The 22,791-nt window shown below is 34.6% G+C and overlaps 1 protein-coding gene across 3 annotated transcripts in view; it reads right to left on the reverse strand.

Annotated features, from left to right (window-relative positions):
- The window catches only part of Grik2 (glutamate ionotropic receptor kainate type subunit 2), a 600,544-nt gene that overhangs the window by 25,132 nt on the left and 552,621 nt on the right, over nucleotides 1-22,791 (reverse strand). For all 3 annotated transcript variants that reach the window (XM_050120166.1, XM_050120163.1, XM_050120164.1), the window contains exon 15: nucleotides 13,320-13,545. In XM_050120166.1, coding sequence (XP_049976123.1) covers nucleotides 13,320-13,545 — 226 coding nt within the window. The remainder of the gene's footprint in view (nucleotides 1-13,319; nucleotides 13,546-22,791) is intronic.

Genomic DNA, 22,791 nt, shown 5'->3' on the forward strand with positions numbered 1-22,791 from the left:
CTCTATTGAAAAAAGTTTGCTTTTCCAATTAAGGTTATAACTGAATGAAAGATACCGTTAAGGGTATCTTCTCCAGTTTAGAGCTATGAACTTAGTTTAGAATGAGAAATAACCTGTCAAAAAACCCGAGTGAGAAATGCTATTCATTTTTTAGGCAAGTACAGCTTTTATTAAGTATATTTTGTTTATATTTTTCCATCCCCAAATTTCTCCCAGATCCTACTCACCTTCCCTCTCACCTAACTTTATGTTCTGTCTCTCTCTAACAAAAAAAAAAGCACAAAATACCCTCAACTAATTGGACACTATGAAAGTAGTGCTAAGAGGAAAGTTCATAGCACAAAATGCCTACATAAGATTATGGAGAAAGCTCACACTAGTGACTTAACAGCACACCTTAAAGCTCTGAAACAAAGAGAAGCAAACTCATCCAGGTGGAGCAGATGCCAAGAAATAAGAAATTTGAGAGATGAATTCAATAAAATAGAAACAAAGAGAGCAATACAAATAATCAATGATGAAAAGGGTTGGTTCTTTGAGATAATGAGCAGGATAGACAAACCCTTATCAAAACTGGCCAAGAAACAGAGAGAGAACATCAATATTAACAAAATCAGAAAGGAAATGGAACATTAAGAACAGACAATAAGGAAATGCACAGAATCATTAGGGCATATTTCAAAAACATGTACTCAACAAAATTGAAAAAATGTAGAAGAAATAGACAATTTTTTGGATAGGTACCAAATACTGAAATTAAATTAGATTTATCTGAATTAAATTGAGATAAACAATTTAAATAGACCTATAACCCCTAAGGAAATAGAAACACCATAGAAAGTCTCCCAACTCAATGTCCAGATTGTTTCAGCGCAGAATTCTATCAGAATTTCAAAGAAGATCTAATATCAATACTCCTCAAACTGTTCCCTACAATAGAAACAGAATAAATATTGCCAAAATTTTTATAAGGCTACAATTACCATGATACCCAAACAGCACACAGACACAACTAAAAAGGGAAATTACAGACCAATCTCCCGCATGAATGTTGCCTCAAAAACACTCAATAAAATACTGCCAAATGGAATCTAAAAACAAATTAAGAAATCATTGACCATGATCAATTTGACTTCCTACCAGTAATGCAGGAATGGTTCAACATACAGAAACTGGTCAATGTAATCTTAAATAGGTAGAATCAACATAGAAAAATGGCAATCTTACCAAAAGCTATATACAAATTCATTGCAATCTCCATCAAAATCCTGACACAAGTCTTTACTGATCTTGAAAGAACAACACTCAACTTCATATGGTAAACCAAAAGAAACCCAGGATAGTCAAAAACAATTCTGTACAATAATGGAACTTTTGAAGGCATCACCATCCCCAACTCCAAGCTCTACTACAGAAGTATAAAAATAAAAAAGCTTGTATTGGCTTAGAAACAGACATATGGATCAATGGAATAGAATCAAAGACCCTGATATTAATCTACACACCTATGGACATTTGATTTTTGACAAAGAAGTCAAATGTGTGCAATGGAGAAATGAAAGCATCTTCATCATTAAATGGTGTTGGTGTAACTGGATGTCAGCATATAGAGAATGCAAATAGATCCATGCCTATCCCCATGTTAAAATCTCAAGTTTAAATGGATCAAAGACCTCAACATAAAACCAGTTACACTGAACCTGACTGAGCAGAAATCAGAAAGTAGTTGTGAACACATGGGCAAAGGAGATCACTTCCTAAATAAAAGACAAGTATCACAGACCTGAGAGCAACAATCAATAAATGGGACCCTCTGAAACTGCAAAGCTTCTGTCAGACAAAGGACCCAGTCAATAAGACAAAATGGCAGCCTACAGAATGGGAAAAGTTCTTCACTAACTGTATATCTGAAATAGGTCTGCTTTTCAAAATATATAAAGAACTCAAGAAACCAGATGTCAAAATACCAAATAATTCAATTAATTAATAAAAATTGTTTGAAAAAGCAAGAAAAAAAGAGAAAAGAAAATTTCGATGATTAGTTTCTTTTCTATTCTTCCTCTCTTGGGATATTCCTTAGTTATTAAAAATGTTCTATAGCCTGGAAAGTACTTTATAATTTTGAAATTATATCTGCAAGGTAACAAAGTACATACTTTTTACCTAGCTATATAAGAAGGAAGAAAGAGGAGGAAAGCAAAGATAGATTCAGGAAGAAGAAGTCATAGATGTATGTTTACTCCATGGACATATTTGGATCTGTCAGATACTTAAGATTTGAACTATAAAAATTAGCCCTCTAAGACAGTATAGAGACCATTTCAGCCTGTGACCCAACCACTCTGAGCACACCTGAATGTATCTCAGCTGAGAAGAGAAGGGTTATGCCTGGTCAGGACATGGATGTTATATTACTCTAAATGTAATAATGACAATTAATGTATGCACTCAGAAAAAAGCATAGTTTAGTGATTTAGCATTTCCTTTGCTACATAGTTATTTATAACATCTTAAATATCAAATGTTTATTAAGTTATTATGCAAAATTATTTTCTGATTAAAATATTTTCAAATAGCATAGTAAAGCTTTTTAGGAAGAGTATACAGATTACAAATTATGTCTTGAATAATTTGTGAATTTATTATTAGAGATAATTTCTTCCTTCCTCCCTTCCTCCTTTCATTTCTTCTGTCCTTAGTTCTTTTATTCCTTAGGCCCTTCCATCTTTCTCATCCCTTTTTCCTCTATCCCTACCTGTCCATTCCTTTGAGTTGTATATGTTCTTTCCTTATTTTCCTTTGCTACTTTGCCTCCCTATCACTTTTCTTCCCTTCACTGGTCTTTACATCTATCTTTTCCAATTGTCTTTTCCTTAGGTTTATACTATTCTTTGTGCCTTCTAGTGAATAATTTCAGGATGCATAGTCTATTCCAAAGTACAAGCCTGCAGGACATAATCCATCATATTGTTAACTGTAATAATGCCCTCTAATTCTATGCACACATATTTTCCTTATCCTCCTTCAGTTTACATCAATAATGATAGAATTATAATGAGATAAGTGGACTTCACATGACTTTGATGCTGGCAGAGGTGTGCCAATAGGAAGGTAGGCTTTCTTTCTAACACCTTCTAACAATAGTTTTAAGGAAAAAAAAGACACATTCAGCACATCCTCTAACACACCTACAAATGTTTCTTTTATTTATGCTGTAGTCCAGGTTGGACTCTAACTCACAGTTCTCCAGCATTTGTGTGTCTCCCAAGTTGCTAAGGTCATAGGCATGTGTCACCAAACTTTTTCATTTTTTTATATTTAAATTTGAAGTTGATATTATTTGACTAATTAAAAAGTCAGAAATGAGATAATCTTTTCTATAAATATTTTTTCTTTAGAACTCAAAATGATATTTCCCAAACTGAATCTTGAGTCATATTTTTGGAAATATCATTTACATTTCATTTTTAAGTAATTTATCAGTGAAAAGTTTTGATTACTGTGGCAAATGTTACTTGTTAATTAACAATATGTGAATAAAGGCTTATATATACACACTAAAAAGCAAATAGAAAATTATTTATAATATGTAAGGGAGCCTGTGGTGCATGCCTTTAATTTCAGCACTTGGGAGGCAGAGGCTGGTGAATATCTGTGAGACTGAGGTCAGTTTCATCTATAGAGTGAATTGCAAGACAGGTTCCAAAACTACACTGAAAAACCCTGTCTCCAAAAATATGTAAGGGGTTTCTCTTGCTACTGTTCTCTATGAATTAATGAAGGTTATCATTTGACATCAGTTTTATAGATATTAAATATTCTCTTATTCAGAGTCAAAATTGTTCAGGGATTGACACTTACATTATATTCCTATATGTCTATGAGAGCTCTCAATTTATTTTGTTGAAGTCCTAACGGTGGAAGTGGTACCTGATCCATCATAATTTGGTAGCAGAAATCTATTATTATACATATATCTTTTCTTTGTTTTAATGAACCAAATAGATTAAGATCAACCAAAACCACCAGTCAAAGAAGAAAATTCCTTCATATCTATTAGCATTTCCAAAAATGTCTTTTATATTAAGGTCAAATTTTACTGCCTTCAAGAAAATAATAGCTACTTATAACTACAGCCTCCAGTAACAATAATTACTAACCTTATTGCACCATTTGTCCCATATGTGATATTTCTTTTGAGACCTCTGTGCTTGTCTCTATCAGTAGAATCCTCCTGCCTCTGTATGCAAAGCTCATGGAGCTCCAGTCACCTTGCCCGTTACCATCTGTTATTCTACATGTTCATGAAACATTATTCAGAGTGTACTTTAGTACCACCAAGGTCTCCACACCCATAATTAAAGGTGTGCAAAAAGAAATGTAAGTATATATTCATGCTAAGATTAGATAAATAAGGTATAAAAGAAAATCAAAATTTATAGAATTATGCATTTCTACACATTTTGATTACATTTGGTCATCATTTACAATATTAATGAAGGCTGCTCACTCTATTGTTACCAATTGCACAAATCTCTGGAAGCTTTCTAGATTCCGGCATGCACAGACTGTCAGTATCCACAGAACAAGCAAAACTTACAGAGTTCTCATCTGTTTTTAGTGACATGTAATCTAGACATAAACAAATATGCCAGGAATACATAGCATCTATAGGTGCAATTTTACTTCTTTTGGTCTAGTTCAGTTTCTAAAACTTATTATATTCCAATTTTCTTTTGCACAATCACTTTAGTAATATTAAAATTATGCTGCTTTATGCAAAGAAAAATGGAATGCATTTTAATGGAAGAGTTGACCTGCAGAAAGATGAATAATTTGCATCCATTTTTGTGCATTATGTTAAACTAATGAAGAAAAATGTATTCATTCATTTCAGTAAAGCCGAAAACTTGAAGGCTGGCAATTTCATGCATCTGTAATGATGAATATTACAGTACTTATTATATGATGAATTGGGAATTCTAGAAATGGTTGATGAGTATAACCAGGAGAAAACATGTTTCTCATACTGATTTATATTTTTATAAACATTGGCATCTGCCTCAAATAATGTGCCTCATTTCGTAGCATTTACATATCTCCCACTCATTAAATAATGAGAAATAAAGGAGCACTAGATCTCACTTAATACTAAAATTGAAACAAAACAAAGGAATCCATATATTTACATGTCAGAGTACAGTATTGCCTTAATAAAACTTAATAAAATAAAACTCATGGTTGCAGGCAGGCTGTGGAGGGTACAGATATTCTTAAGTTAAAACTTGTTCAAGAAGTACTAATACAAGTATTTTACACTCAATATAAAATATTTTACAGGAGTAAAATTTATACCTAAATCATTAAACATAATGATGAATGTTTAACAATTGCATGTACAGTAAAAACGCTCTTCAAATTTAACCTTTTGGGGTATCATAAACATGGCTACATCATCTTTGAATTCACTACATGGAAATTCATTAGGTCTTTGTATGTTAAGGCAGAATATATAGACAACACAAATTACAGGACTTGGAAATATGCTGGAGCTCCTATCATGGAGTAAGCGGCACCCCTTCATGGCCTCTGCCTCAGAAAGAAAATTGGAATATAATAAATTTTAGTAACTGAACTAGGCAAAAAGAAGTAAAATTATACCTGTAGATGCTATGTATTCCTGGCATACTTATTTATGTCTAGATTACATGCCACTAAAAGCAGATGAAATCTCAGTAAGTTTTGCGTGTTCAGTGGGTACTGGCAGTCTCTGCGTGCTGGAACCTCGGAAGCTTCCAGAAGCAAGCACAGAAGGTAGTTCAGAGATAAGAACTCCAGCACAAATAACAACATTTTCTGTGAAAGGTGACAACATGGAGTGAATATTCCCTTCATATAGAGGTATGCTAAAGTGGTATGAACAAACCTTATGTGAATATGATTTTGGGTAGTGTGCTAGCCACATTTACAACAATATCATACAAGATAGAATCATCAAAACCCAGCGCCATTGTCCTTGTGGATTAATATCTGGGTCTTCGATTTGATTCCATTGGCGGGTTTTGATTCTACTGCATGGACGGGCTTTGTGGGAGCCTAGTCTGTTTAGATGCCCACCTTCCTGGACCTGGGGGAAACAGGGAGGACCTTGGACTTCCTGTAGGGTAGGGAACCCTGACTGCTCCTTGGACAGGAGAGGGGGGAGGGGCGGGAAGTGGGAGGAAGGAAGGAGGTGGAAATTTTCAATAAAAAATAAATAAATTATAAAAAAAGAAGCAAAAAAATAAACAAGCTAGAATCATCATCAGAGAGGAATAAGACTTAACTGAGAAAATGCCTCCATAAAATAGAGCTGTATCCAAGCCTGTAGTACATTTTCTTGTTTAGTGATTGATGTGGGGGGGGGCTAGCTCATTGTGGGGGTGTCACCTCTGGGTTGGTGGCTTAAGTTCTATAATAAAGCAGGATGAACAAAGCAGAGTAACAAATCAGTAGGCAGCACTCCTTCATGGCCTCTGCATCAGCTCTTGCTTCTAGGTTCATACTCTAGTTGAATTCCAGCTGTGACTTCCTTCAATAAAGGACTATTATATGGAAATATAAGTCAAATACCCTTACTTCTGTAACTTGCTTTGCTCATTGTGCTTCATTACTGGAACAGCAATCCTAATCAAAACAGGTAGTGGTCATTCCTCATCATTGATACTTTCTTTGCCTATCCTGCTCATCCATGTGATGTTCTCAGTTGTAATGTGACACTTAGTAACTACTCTATCTCATCTAGATTTTCAACAACTCTTCAAAAATAATAAATTTAAAACTTATACAAAACTTTTTTGTTTCTGATATTTTTTGTTCTTTAATTTTTGTTGTTGTTAGTGAGTTTTATTATTATTTTTTTTTTGGATACATAATCCCACTGTATAGCCCTGGCATACAAAACTACCTATGAAGTCTGAAACTCATAGATCCCTCTGCCTCTGCCACCCAACTACTGAAATTGAAGGCATGGGAAGTACCAGGTTGTATAGGACTCATAAAAATGAATTGTCAACCCAGACAAGTCCACATACTTGGTTTCTGGAGCATCTTATTTTCCTCCAAGCACCTCTTACCTTCTTTTAACCCTCATTTTTAATTCTATATGTGACAGTAAGTACAAGACCTTCATTAGTTAAGTCCAGGCAAAACCACAACACAGAGAAAGGAAAATGGATACAAATCCCTGCCCATACTTCTCACCAATTAGCTATTTGCAATTTAAAGCTCTTGAAAGAAGAAAAAAAAATCAGATTTTTTTTTCACTACAGTGACAAGGCACACTGCGTGCTCAAAAAACAAGTGGCTCACACAAAATGGACTTTGTGATTTTCCTTTGTGTGGTGTGTGTTTTTCTCTCTTTCTTTCTTTCTTTCTTTCTTTCTTTCTTTCTTTCTTTCTTTTTTTTTTTAGAGAAAAAGAACATAATGTTGCAGGCTGGAGAGAGTCTGAGAAAAGATGGGGATAGTGGGTGGGAAGAATTTGACCAAAATAATTTGTAAGCAAATTTAAAACATGAATTAGAATTTCTTTATTAAACCACTTCTCTACTTCATACAAACCAATCTTGTAATTCTTTATTTGCCTTGAAATCATAAATCCTAGTTTATTCTGAGTCACGGAAGATTAGTGGAAGTTTTCAGCTACCTCAGGTGAGAGTGGTCCTGTGTCTTTTATGTGTATCTTGCTTTCACATCTAGTTCAGTATTCACAGAAATACTATTAATTGTGAAGTAATTATTCAATAATTATTTAGAATTTAATGTTGAATTAACTCTGCATGTAAAAGGGTATCACCCAGATCACAGGAACTCCCGTTGTGATGGACAACATGATGTGCAGAGCCATGAGCACAGTTCTCCACATGTTCTTCCCAGGGCCTCACCTGTGATGGTGGAAGTTGTGAGGAAAGTTGCAAATGGAAGGAACATGCCATTAGCCCATTGCTATAAAAAGTAATAGTAATGAGACCTTCCTGGCTGTTAACAGTATTCTCAATCTTTCAAAATGAGAAATCAGAAAGCTTCTAGTACAGAGCAAAAAGTTCCATTAAAGAGAAATGCTCCCTCCTTTTCTAAGCACATTATCACCTATGGTGTATTTAGAGGAAAGATTACAGCTGCTCGCATGTGCTAAATATTCCTTAAGGAAACTGCTGTGATTTGCCGTTTGAATTTTACCACTCCCAGAGCTTTTCTAAAATATTATTTCAAATGAACTAGGAAATTCAGTCAACATATTAGGTGTAAAAACATCTACAGCTTCCAAGTTCTACTACACAGTAAATGCCACATTAGAATAATATTGCTGCTATCAGGGAAACTGCGAAAGGGATTTAACACCACCACACACTTAATTAAACCAGCTTGTGATTATTTAGCATTTGCCTGCATGTCTCTACCAAGGTATTTGTGTAAACAGAGCTGCCCTAGTTAAATAGCTTCTCTTTGAGCCACTCAGCATGTTCACAGCACAGTTTAGGCAGTTATCACAATAAGAGTGATGGATGCAACAGGAAGTCACATATAAAGCATGGAGGAGGAGCCTGGCAGACAGACTACCATCTCTGTAAAACACACACACACACACACACACACACACACACACAAATCAGCGGCAGGTACAGTCTCATTTCTCAGAGTTGTTTCAGATTTCTCATGTCAATAACAATTATACTACTTTATTCATTAATTTACTTCCCAGACACATATAAGCAAAAGACAATGTCTAAAGAAAAAAAAACTGAATGAAAGTTAAAAAAAAAAAGAAAGAAAAAGAAAAAAGAAGGCTCCTTCCTCTGATTACACTTGAATTCAATGCTGTCTTTGAAGGTTGCAGTTATTAAAGTCATAAAATCGGACCGTAGGGAAATTCTGTAGGTGCTCTAAATTTTTCAAAACCAAAGCATGCATTATATTCCTTTCCCTGGATTTATCTCTATCTCTCTGGGAAAAAGAGAAAAAGCCTAATGTGTAATTATTTCACACCTTAATATATTCTTTAAAATTTTTCTTCTGTTAGCTTGTGGGTAAATAAGAATTACACTGAGTAAATTCAATAATAACAGAATAATAGTCTTCATTATGATTGATCATGATAAGGAACGAAATGCTACCTATTTCAGAATTGTGTATATGGTTCTGAATGAAAGGTTATTTTTTTCAAGTATAGTTGTGTGTCATTGTGTTTATTAATAATGAACAAGTAAAACAATACACGAAATCATACTTCTTGCCAAGGTGTAAAATAGTAAGTCATAAATTCCTGCCTGGAATATTTTCCTACAGAGTCAAATGTCTTAAGAGGTAACTATAAAGGGAACAAACACTGAGAGAGAAGGCCTGAGCCAGAGACCTCTGCAGGAACAGGCCCAAGCCAGTGACCTCCACAGGAGGAGGCTTGAGTCACCGACCTCCACTGGAGCAGGCCAGAGGCAACTACCTCCACAGAAGCAAGTACAAGGAAGCCACCACTGAGGCAATAGGATTAAGCTAGAGAGCTCTGCAGGACTGGGTGTATGGATCAATGACCTTTATTAGATCAGGTCCAAGACCAGTACCTCCACCAGAGCAGGCCTGAGCCAGCGACCTCTACCAGAGCAGAACCAAGAAAGCACCCTCCAGGGGAAAAGACCCTAACAACTTCTAGTATTGCAGAACGACCCTGGGAATGCTGAGCAACCTACAGGGACACAGAGTAACTTCCTGGTTGACTGGAACCATGGCCCTGACTGCACCATGGGGAGAAACCATCTGAGCCTTGGATTCACTGGAACCTGTAAGACTGACTAATCATCAGTGACACAGCCCCAACTACACCAATTAGAGGAAAAGATGGCTAGACAAGGTAAGAACACACTCAACACCACAAAGAGCAACACGACACCAATAAAAAAAAAACTAGTGCCCCTACAACAACAAAACTGGAACAACAAAATATAGATAAAACAGAAAAAAATGACCTAAAAATAATTTTTGCTAAAGTGTTTGAAACTCTTAAAGAAGACATGAAAAATTCCTTCAGAGAAATGGATGAAAAGACAAACAAAATATTGGAAGAAATCAACAAATTCCTTAAAGAAAGAAACAATAAGACAGATGAAATAAATGATTCAAGACTTGAAATCTAAAAATAGAGACAATAAAGGGAACACAAACCGAGGAAATTATACAAAAGAAAATTATGAAAAAATGATCAGGAACCACAAATGCATGAAAAAACAGCAGGATACAAGAGACAAAAGAGAGAATCTCAAATGCTGAAGATACAATAAAGGAAATAGACTCATTGGTCAAAAAAATGTTGAATTATAGGACACAGAAGCTTTGGTAAAGTAAAGGACAGGGTCAACAAGACAAAACGGCAGCCTACAGAATGGGAAAAGATCTTTGTCCACCCCATATCAGAAAGAAGGTTGATCTCCAAAATATACAAAGAACTCAAGGAATTAGTCACCATATAAAAGAAATAATTAAATAAAAAAATGTTGTATAGACCTAAACAGAGAACTCCAAACAGAAGAATCTAAAATGGCTGAAAGACACTTAAGAAAATGCTCAACATCCCTAGTCATCAGAGAAATGCAGGTTAAAACAACTCTGAGATTCCGTCTTACACCTGTAAGAATGGCCAAAATCAAAAACACTGATGACAACTTGTGCTGGAGAGGATATGGGGTAAAGGGAACACTTCTCCATTGTTGATAGGACTGCAAACTGGTACAGCACCTTTGGATATCAGCATGGCAATTTCTCAGAAATTTAGAAAACAATCTACCTCAAGAACCAGAGATGTGGGTGGGTCTTCTATCTATATGTTGCTTTCATTGGTTAATTAATAAAGAAAACTGCTTGGCCTGATAGGTCAGAACATAGGTAGGCGGGGAAGACAGAACAGAATGCTGGGAGAAAGAAACAGATTCAGGCAGTCCCCATGATTCTCCGACCCAAGACAGATAGATGCAGGTTAGAATCTTCCAGGTAAGCCACAACCCTGTGGTGATACACAGATTACTAGATATGGGTTAAAGCAAGATATGAGAGTTAGCCAAGAAGAGGCTACAGATAACGGGCCAGGCAGTGTTTCAAAGAAAACAGTTTCCGTGTAATTATTTCAGGTGTAAAGCTAGCTGGGTGGCCAGACACAGCCCGCTGCTCTTCACTACAAACCAGCAATATCACTTTTGAGTATATACCCAAAAGATGCACAATCGTACCACAAGGACATGTGCTAAACTATGTTCATAACAGCATTGTTTGTTATAGCCAGAACCTGGAGACAACCTAAATGCCCCTCAATCAAAAAATGGATGTGGAAAATGTGGTACATTTACACAATGGAGTACTACACAGTGGAAAAAAAATAATGACATCTTGAAATTTGCAGGCATTGAAATGAAAACATTATATCAAGTGAGATAACTCTGGCCCAGAAAGACAAATATCATATAGACTCATTCATAAGTGGTTTTTAGACATAAAGCAAAGAAAAATCAGCCTAAAAGTTACAATCCCAGACAATAATGAGGACCATAAGAGAGACATACATGGATCTAATCTACAAGGAAAGTAGAAACGGACAAAATCTCCTGAGTAAATTAGAAGCATGGGGCCCATGGGAGAGGGTTGAAGTGGATGGGAGAGGAAGGGAGGAAAGCAGAGAAAAATATATAGCTCAATAAATCTATAAAGCAACTTAAAAATAATTAAATAAAATAAAAGGGGGTAAGTGTGAGTTGCCTGTTTGTATCAAACTTCTCTGGTGAAGGTTATGAGAGAATTGAAGTTCATTCCTGATGTGTTTGATTGGAAAATATTTTGATAAATCTTCTTAATTTTGAATAAGATAGAACTCACTAAAGTTAAGAACTCACTTACATTAAATGAAAGACAAACAAACACACAAATATGTTATATGATGTAATGAAGTAGCACTAGCATGGGATACTCTATCTCTGTGTACTGTATGTTTTCTTCTCCCTTTTCTGTCCCTTTTCCCTCTTCTATTTTATATTCCTGTTACAGTTGCAGACCCCGTCTGCCTATCCCAATAGCACTAGGATTATATTTAAACCAATGTGATTAAGAAGGCTAATTTTTCCATTTCAATAACTTGAATTTAATTACATGTGCAGTGTAATTTTGTCTAAGATACTCATTTATAGGCTCTAACTATCAAGGCATGAGCCGCCTATTTTAGGAACCCTTATTTCTGTCCACTACAGGTACACCTAGGATATGATATATCCTTTAATGCAATTATTTATTTAAATATTAAGCACATATATATTTGTAAATATTGGCACCCACATTATGAAATTCCCATTGATTTTTCCTGAGGATATTGGTATTATCATTCTCATTCTCATTTTGAGGTAGTATCTTGCAGTATTCTAGGCTTGACTCAAACAATCCTCCATCCAGCCACAGGAGTGGTTCAAAATACAAGTATGCAATATGATATCATCCTATATTATTTTTATTTCACTTTATTATTATGACTAAAACTAATTTTAGCACATATAACTGGGGAAATGTTAGAGGAAGATAATACTTGGTATCAAATATCATAGATATGTCACTGCTAATTATTCTGCTTTAATTCTTTTCAGTGAAACAATATTTGTAGGAACAAACATAGCCTTCATTTTTAGTTAACTTTAATAATGTTATAAGCTTCAAATTTGAAACAAAACAAAATTATCAATTTTTAATTCATCTATAAAACTAAACAAAAAAGTATGGAGCCATGTACAATGAAGTTTTGATTTAAATCTGTATTTACAATATCCCTCATTTGTTCATTTGAAAGGTTGAGGCAAGAGGATGGCCTGTAAATTTAAAATCTCAATATCATACACAGTAAGGTTAAGGTAGGCCTGGGCTACAGACTGAGATCATTTCTCAAAAAAAAATCAAAATAATAATAATAATTATAAATTTGAGAATTGAATATTTCTAAAATGAACATGTTGCAAATGTTTCAACCTAGACAAAGGAAATTATCTGCCAGATATCTGATATAAATTATTTTTTCTTTTGATATGCTCAATTGGAAGTGATATCCAACTTGTGAAAATATTCATACAATATATTTTGATTATATTCTTTTCTCTTCCCCAGCTCGTTTTATGTCAAAACTTTTAACTTTCTGAAATATAAATACCATGTTAAGATGTATTAGGTAAAGATTTTTCTGTGAACTGTGTAGAGTCCTTGCTTTTCCGCTTTAAACAACAACTCAGATTAATGAAAAAACATAGAGGCTGCCTGGTAACCTACCCATGGGAGTGCCAACGCCATAACCCTTGGAGTCTATAAGGCCGCCAATCTGTGTGAGGTTACAGTTACGCTGGGTAACGAACTCGATAGTTGTTGACTCCATTAGGAAAGCATAATCAGAGGTGAGGACTCGCTGGATCCCTTCTTCATTGCTTTTGACAAGCACAGACTGTCTCCTGCTGCTCATAAACGCCCACATTTTGTCATACGTTGAGATTTTTGATTTCTGGAGAAAAGTAACATAAATTTAATAAAATATCTTACGTTCTACAGAGTCTTACAACATTTAGACAAAATAAAATTTACAGTTTTTCACATGCCATTCTATAGTTGTCCCATTTACAAAAAAAATCAAGATTTATACAATATGTATCTAGTAATTCATTACAATTCTGGGTAAATGACAATTTAACAAATATATTCAAAGTGTCTCATTTTAAAAATTCAAACTAGTAAGTTATAGAAAATAGTACAAACTAGAGATGCAAATGAGCTTACTAAAGACTCTCCTGATTGCAGTGTACGCAAGTTTCCTGTGGGTATTTTTTATGTTTCTTAACATCAAATTAAGAAATGACAAATATTGGACACAGATTGACACTGTCACGCAACAGTGATTTTTGTTGTATTTCACCAATTTGGTGACTATCACAGATGTCAAATCAATTTCCTAGGATATAAAGATATAGTTGAAGAGATGGGGAAAATTTATTGTATATAAGGAAATTACAAATAAAAATAGCGGTATTTCCACTTATACAAGATACAGTTCCCAAAGATGTCCCTAGAGTCTACACAAAGACAAGTAGAAATCTGTTTTTCCAGATTGCTAACTAGTAATCCTTGGATCACTCAATTAAATAGATTTATGAGCAACTGCAAAATCTCAGTGGAGCTCTACTAGAATTTCATTTTAAAGGAAAGAAATGAGTTTTGTTTAGAGCCCTTGGAAGAGCATAAATACTAACCAGCTTCTTGCCTGCTGTTCAAGATACCTGCAAGCCCCCAGCTGTATGTAACACCCACATAGGAGTGGCAAGAAAACACTGACCATGTGGAAACAAAAAGAAGAGACTTCACACTTTTATTTTCAAGAAAAAGTACAAATTTGTGGGGTTAAAAGCAGGAAATAAAAAAATTAAGATTATGCTGAAATTTTGTTTGAGATCATGAAGTTGACAGTGAGTTGAAATGTATTTGTTCCCCTAATAACTATCAGAATCAAGAGAGCAGGATCACAGTTTGCTTCCTTTCCCCCTTGAAAACTTTTTTCTAATATTTTGTTTGACATTTAAATCTGAATAAAATAAAAATTAAAGCTCATCTGCAGATGGAAGTAAGTTTGTCTAAAGAAATAAAATTGACACCAGTTTTGATTTAGTGAATCTGACTGTAAACATGAAAAAAAATCTACACTTGTACTGCACTGAATTTTTATAATTATAAGTCTAGGCTTGGTGTCTGAAAACAGACTGAGTAATTTCTTTGAAGAATATAGAGGAGGCATGCCTTTAATCCATGCACTCTGGAGGCAGAGGCAGGCAGATCTCAAGGAGTTCAAGGTCAGACTGGTCTACAGAGCAAGTGCCAGGACAGGCTCCAAAGATATAGGGAAGTCCTGTCTCAAAAAACAAAAATCAATCAAACAAACAACAACAACAACAAAGGATTTAAAAAGATGGCTCACTAGTTTAGAACACTTTGCTCTTTTAGAGGGCCTGGGTTTAGTTCCCAGTACTTGTATGGTGGCTCAAAACCACCTTTAGCTTTAGTTCCAAAAGATTCAAAACTACACTGTCTTCAGACCACTATCAAATTCTTCTAACCTTTAATTGGAAAAAACAACTACTATTTTATGAAGTATTTCTTCATTTAAAAAACCTGAAATATTTTTGATGCTGTTTTTTTCCTTTCTCTGAGCATTTTCTAAGGTTTCTATTAAAGGTAATAATTTCCTATTGTCATCTAAGATCTTTCACTGTTGACCACTTGTTTTTACCATTTGTTGTACAGAGTTTTGGTGTAGCGATTCCTGTTTCTTCCTGTCAAGCAAAACGTCGACCCTTCTATTATTCTTTAAAAATAACTATAATTAACTAATTTAATTCTACATGTATGGATGTTTTATCAGCATGTATACTGTGTACATATGTGCAGGGCCTTAATACCAGAAAAAGATAAAAGGTTCCTTGAGACAGGAGTTACAGGTGGTTGTAAGTCACTATGTGGGAATCAAATCCAGGTCTAGAAGAACAGCCTGTGTCTTCTGGTCCACATATTTTTGTAATTCTTTCAAAAAGCACATAACTTGGGCAGAAAGATCACTTTAACATTTTAATTCTTACAAAAAATGTAAAATCCAAATTTCAAGAATTATGGATATCTTTTATTCACAACTAGACACAGATTACAGGAGGACCAACATTTATCAATATTTCTTTGGAATCTCTTTTCATTTTTTCTTGTGCAATTATAATGTCTAATGTATTACCCTTAAATATTCCTATTATAAATATAAAATGCTATATGCAGAAAAACATATTGGAGTTATGGGTTAAAGCCATCACTACGTTTGTAGTTTAATGTATGAGTCTGTGTTTTTATCTATATGTGTATGTGTATTTGAAAATTGCTCAGCTCTTCGAGGACATTCTATATCAATACAAGACACAAGGAAGAGGACATATTAAAAATTTAAGGATGCTTTTTCTCATTCATGGTTATCTATAACCTGCCTTTTCTATCATTTCTCCCTTATATGATCTTCCCCAGAAATTTCATATGAATCAAGCCAGATTTGTAAAATTATAACCTGTGAAGTTATTCAACTTGTACTTTTTCTTACAAATATGTAAATAATGATTAATTCTGAATATCTTTTGATGATTCTATTACTTCTATTATTTTTAGTGTTGGTCATGGTATTGTTGGTTTAGAAACAAGAAACAGACATGAGTTTTACTTAAATCTAGCATTTAAAGGAGACTTCAAGACTACTTGAAAGGTATTTTATGCAAACTCTTAGGCTGAATATGAAACTGCTTCTATTGCTATTAATACAACCATTCTTGAATAATTGGCTACTTTAAGTAACTTAAATAGAAACTCAGAAAAGACATTATTGGTCTGATGTAATGAGCACTAGTTTCATCTTGTTAGTTAATATGAGGCTGCTTAATCTCTCCCACTTTCAGCTTACATAATAAAAACATATTTTTTATGTAAGTCTTACTTTCAGACTATCTTATTTAGTGTTTCTATATCTGTGAAAAGACACCCTTGCCATGACAACTTTTATGAAGGAAAGTATTTAATTGGGTGACTTACAGTTCAGGTGTTTACTCCATTATCGTCATCACAGGACCTGGTGGCATGCAGGCAGACATGGTGCTAAAGAAGGATCTGAGAATTCTACATTTTGCAGGCAACAGCAAGTGAAACTGTCTCACTGGGTGTGGCTTGAGCATATGTGAGACCTCAAAGACCACCTCCACAGTAACACACTTCCTTCAACAGGACCAGGCATAGTCTAACAAGGCCAAGCCTTCAAATACTGTCACTTCCTTTGGGGGGAGCGCATTTTCTTTTACACTACCACACAGACTCATAGCATTATTCTGAAGATGAAATGTGACCAATTTGTATGGGATACTTTATGTAATACTAGGGATTTCCCTTGATTTTTAAAAATAAGGCAAGTAATATTAAGTGTTATGTAGACATGGTCTACCACTGTGAACAGGAAGAAACAAAACACAACATAATGAAAACTTAAATGTAAGTGGTTTTAATGAACTGATTTAGAACTCACCACAGCTCGCAGGGTAAACTCTGGAGATTGGTTAATTATACACTCCTCTCAAATTATTATGTATTGTAATTCTACTTTGATATGATAAAGTCTCAGAGCCAGTGTCTGATGCATTTCAGCTGCAAAAGACCTAAGTTTGTTCTCTGAAAGGCATGAGCCAGGGCATGAACTGAATCCAGGAGACACATGCTGAAGACAGCTACCATAGGTAAAGAACAGTCTCCCTGATTATCCATCTCCCCTCTTAACAATTCTAAAAGTAGGATAATAGAAGATATTTCTGAGTGAAATATATGTTTAGCTTTTTGAAAACCCTCCACATGGACTTCCATAGTTACTGGACCAGTTTCTAATTCTATTAAAACTGAATACATGCTTTCCTTTCTCCACATCTATACAAGCATATGTTCTCATTTGGTTTGGGAGTCTTAGCAATTCTGACTGAGGAGAGACAATATCTCAAATTACTTTTGATTTGTATTGGTCCCACAGCTAAGGATATTGAAAATGTCTACAAGTGTTTCTTTGTTGTTTGTATTTCACTTTTTGATAATTCTCTGTTTACAACAATCTCCATGTTTGTTTTCTTGAGGTTTAATTTTTGAGTTCAATATTTGTTAGATATTAACTCTTTGTCAGTTGTATAGCTGGTAAAATTCTCCCTTCCCCCCCCCCCACTCATTGAGCAAGGTGCATCTTCACTCAAGTGATAGAACCCTTTGCTGTACAAACCCTTTTTAATTTTATTGGTATATGTTCATTAAGTTTTGGTCTTAATTCCTGTGCTACTGAGACACTGTTGAGAGAATTCTTTCTTGTGCCAATGAATTCAAACCTATTCCCTTTTTTATCTTCTATCAAATTTGGGGAACCAAGAATTGTGTTGAGGTCTACCATACACTTTGAACTGAGTTAATTTGGGATGAAACATAAGGGTCAAGTTGCATTCTTGTATGTATGTTATCCATTTATACAGCTCTGTTTGCTCGAGATACTGTCTTGTCCTCACTGGGTATTGTTATCCTCTTGATCTAAAAATGAGGTGGCTAAAAGTGTGTGTATTTCTGTGAGGGTCCTCAATTCTCTTCTGTTTTGTTGCAGTGTCATGATACTCTATTTGCTATAGCTCTGCAACATAACTTGAGTTTTGGTAGATTCCTCTAGCAGTGTTTTTATTTTCAGTATTTTTTTTTCTTTTACTATCCTGGGTTATTTCTGTTTCCGTGAAGCAGAACATTTCCAGATTTATAGTGATAATGATAATAAGTAACAAAAATATGTTACATAATTTAATCAATAACTGGTAATTATTTATTATGCTAAATAAATTCATTTTGTAAGAATTGTATTAGATAGGTAATATGATCCCCATTTTAAAAATGAAAAAATTGACGACACAGAGATGAAAATAATTTTTTTAAAATCACAGATGGCTGCTCACTTCTAAAAACAGGAATAAAACTTGTGCTTGTTTTATCTACAGGTATATATTCTCAGTCATTATACTATGCTCACTTCATCTAGTGACACATGTATAATATAGTTTCCAGGTACATTTATTATAGACCCCTACAGTAAAACTTGCAGCATTGTGACAATGAGATTGCTCACAGAACTGGAAATAATGCTTTTTAAATCTATAAATACTGCTAAATATAATTAGTCATAAATGAGTATATATTTCAGGAAAGACATACAAAAGTTGAAGGCCAAACAAATGGCATAAACTTTCTAAATAAGTGTAGAGCTAAATAAAAAAAAAGAAATTGAGTAAAAAATATTTTAAAATTGATTTCCAGATTTAAAATCTCAAGTGAAATGTTGAAGGTAGACAAGAGATTTGTCTTTAAATGGATTAAAATGAAAGGCTTATAAAAAGAAAACCTTGTTCTGGATGAAAATAAAGGAACTAAAGATGAGTCAATAATATACAATGAGAACAAGAATGTTCTAGACTGAGTAACTTTCAGCGAGTATAATGGCTCCTGTGTCCTGAAATAGATGTGTGGGCTCAACTAAATACACCAAAAGTCAGACACAGTTCTGGCACCAATTAATATGTGGGATTATCATACAAAATTCAGACATAATGTTGGCATGAATAAGTGTGTGGGATCACCAAAGAGCATAAAAAGTCAGACATTGCTGTAGAGAATCGTAGCAAAATGGATAGGGTTGTTAAAGTAGCTGGGCTTTCTAATTTTCACATGTTCTTTTCTGCTACAGGTTCCAGATCCTAACTTCTTCCTAAGTCACTACACAGTTGAGAGAGCCTCAAACACGGTGGGCCTCTTTACATTCCTTACATTATGGATTTTAGAAGATGTAGAAATACAAATGTATGAGATATACAAATCCCCATTAGTCTCTTTGAAATGAAAATCTCCAAAACTTTTAGGTAATTTGAAAACGGGGAGTGATATTTCCAGAGCTTGAGCATGTAATCTTCCATAAGTGTAACTCACCAGAGAAGAAAGTGTCTCTATCCTATCTTCCCTTCTTTATGGTTTGGAAAGAGCCTTACTTTAGCTGGTGGTTTTAAGTCTGAAAATTTCTCAATCAAGAAGTTAAGAGAAAGACTATTGCTTTTTAATAAGAATAACCAAGAACATACTTTTATGATTCCACTCTTTTATTAAGTCTTATAAATGGCCTTACCCCTCCAAACTCATCCTGGTTCTAAACTCATGTTTCAACAGACTTGGGCATCTCTTTCCTTACTGGAATAACCTTTTATTAAGCCATCCTCATCACTGAAGTTGAACTTTCCTCAATGCAATTCTAACAGTCATATGTTCAAGACATTCTCTTCTTTAAAATGTATTTATTAATTTACTTTGATTTTCTAGGTATAAGAGTTGACACTGATCAAAATGGACACATCACAATTAGTTAGCATGGAGGAACAGACTAAGCATAATTCATAATGCTAGGAGTAGGAGAAAGGAAATAAACAAGAAGTTTGTGGCAGAGGGACAATAAAATAAACTACCAGTTTTGAAGAACTCACTAGGCTGCAGTGTGGAAAATGGATCATGAAAGTGGGTGTGATGCTTAATCATCATGCAGCATCAGAAGGGAAGAATTTTTCCATAGAAAGCATTGTTGAAGATGGGAAAATATCCGCAAAGATACATCATAATGTCAGCAAAACTTAAGGAGTTGAGATTGAATGAGCGTGTTTTCTGATTTAAACATGACATTTACTGGGGGGGGGCACGTAAAAAGGGTAAAATGTGGGGACAAAAGTATCAAAAGTGGTAAGTTGGAAATGCCTTTTGGTGTACATAGGATTTGTTGTGTCAATTTGGATATACCAATCTGAAGTTCAGTACAAGAGTGAGAACTAAAAGTGTCACTTTAGTTATCACTGCTAAACATGATAAAATAGTAGACACATGAGAGAAATTTTATAAAGAATAAAAAAGTGCTACGGTCAAGGTTTCTATCAAATAAGACATAAAGAATGAACAAAAATGATGTAAGAATATATTGAGAACTTCTATAGTTCAGAGATTGAAGCAAGAACATATTCTGTAAGGCAGTGAATATCTGTGCTGATTTCCCAAAAAATTAACAACCCCAAATACCTATGTTCCTTTGACTTGACACTAGAGGGGTTCTTGACAAACAGAGGGCAATGAAGCTCCTACAAATAACCTTGAAGTGGGTTAGGAAGGATTCAGGAAAAAAAATGCTAGTGGCCATTAGAGAAAAATAAATTCAAAGCCTATTAGAAAGAAAAAAAATGTTTGATTTAAGTAAGATTATCAAAAATTGAAGAGATTTGAGCATATTTAAATGCCAGTGGGGCTATTTAAAAAGAAAGGAAAAAGTTTAATAAGTCAAAGAAAGAATAATCAATAACACAAAGAACCTTGGTTGACTGCATTTCCTCCACACCCACTTCTCTTGCAATCACTTGTCCACTTTCTGGTTTTTAGAGCTTGCTCTTTGATTCCACATATAAATGAGATTTTGTATCATTTGTCCATCTGTTCCTGGCATTTGTCACTCAGCATGGCACCTACAATTAATTATATTATATACTTGAACTTCTCTACATAGGTCTGAAATATTCTTGCAATGAAAGAAGTGTAAAATAAAGTATATGCTAGTCAGCTTGATTACGATAATCTTTTCCTGTGTGTGTGTGTGTGTGTGTGTGTGTGTGTGTGTATACACACACACGCACATGATGTAGAATTTCCCTCTATATGCTGTGAATACATATAGAGGGTGAATAAAGAAACTGTCTGTTTTGGCCTGTTGATATGGAAGAACTTAGGTAGGTGGGAAAAATAAACTGAATGCTGGAAAAAATGAGACGACCTTAGAGAGAAGCTCTGCTGGAGACAGATGCTGAAAGTTTAGCTGGTAAGGCACAGCCATGTGGTGATACCCAGATGAATGAAATGTGTTAGAGTAATATGTAAGAGTTAGCCAATAAGAAGCTAGAGCTAATGAACCAAGCAGTGATTTAAATCATACAGTTTCTGCATGATTATTTCTGGGCTGAGTGGCTGGGAACCAATAAGTGGCTTCCTTACTACACACACACACACACACACACACACACACACACATGAAGCAATCATGTTACATTATACAAATCTATGACATTTTGACAGTTATACTTCAAGAAAGAATAAATAATAGAAATTTCAGAGCATACTGAATAACAATGATTTCAAGTTGAATGAATGAACACTTAAAACATTCAATTGACATGACTTCTGATTTCATAATATTTACATCAAACATATCTGAAACTGTAATTACTATGTAACACTTGGTATATTTGGAAGAAATAAGTTGCATTGGAAATATTTAATTTACACAAGGTAGATAACTGTAAAACATTCTTAGAATAAGAATTTGAAATTTTGAAGAAGTCAGCAGATGAAGTTATGACATATTAAAAGTTATAAATCAACTCTAAAGACACTGAATGAATAACTATAATAAAATTAACAAGCAACGATTTGTATGTGAAACGTCAGTGTCATATGTACATTGGTGTTGATAAAAGACACATCAGTTTGCAACATGGACTAAACATTTTAGGTGGAAACATGCAGGCATACTGAAAGAAACACCTATGTTAAGTTTTGGTTAGTTTCTTGTAATTGTGGTTGGTTTAATTCAGTGAAGCATCGTATCCCAGAGACTTGATTAAACTGCATTACAGAAAGATGCCAAGTGAGACAGAAAAACAAAGAAGTAGAGACTTTGTGGCTGATGGACAATGGAGCCAAATGTCCATTGATTTTAGGAACTTCTAACTGCAGTAAAGTGGCCGGACAAGGAGGAGGACACCATGCAAAGAGAAATTCTTGAAAAGTCTCAGATTGGCCTGGTCAGTGCTAACACTATGTCGTTTAAAAGAAAGATTAAGGTGCTCACAATGGATCACACCTTTAATCCCGGCACATGGAGGCAGAGGCAGGTCAGTGTGGTCTTCACCGTGCTTTCCAGAACAAAGAGAGCTATGCATGGAGAACTGGTTATAATCAAAAAAGGCAGGCAGTAAGTTAAAAACATCGTAAAAATAATTGCCCAAAATGAGACAATTGAGAAAACAATAAATACTGCATGGAGAAACTGCACAGTCCACTGTGGCTATGGAAAAGAATGAGCTAGAGAAGGAGAAAACTGTGC

Source organism: Alexandromys fortis, unplaced genomic scaffold (assembly GCF_014885135.2).
Source record: "Alexandromys fortis isolate MF-2015 unplaced genomic scaffold, M_Fortis_MF-2015_v1.1 scaffold_141, whole genome shotgun sequence".
Classification (NCBI taxonomy): domain Eukaryota; kingdom Metazoa; phylum Chordata; class Mammalia; order Rodentia; family Cricetidae; genus Alexandromys; species Alexandromys fortis.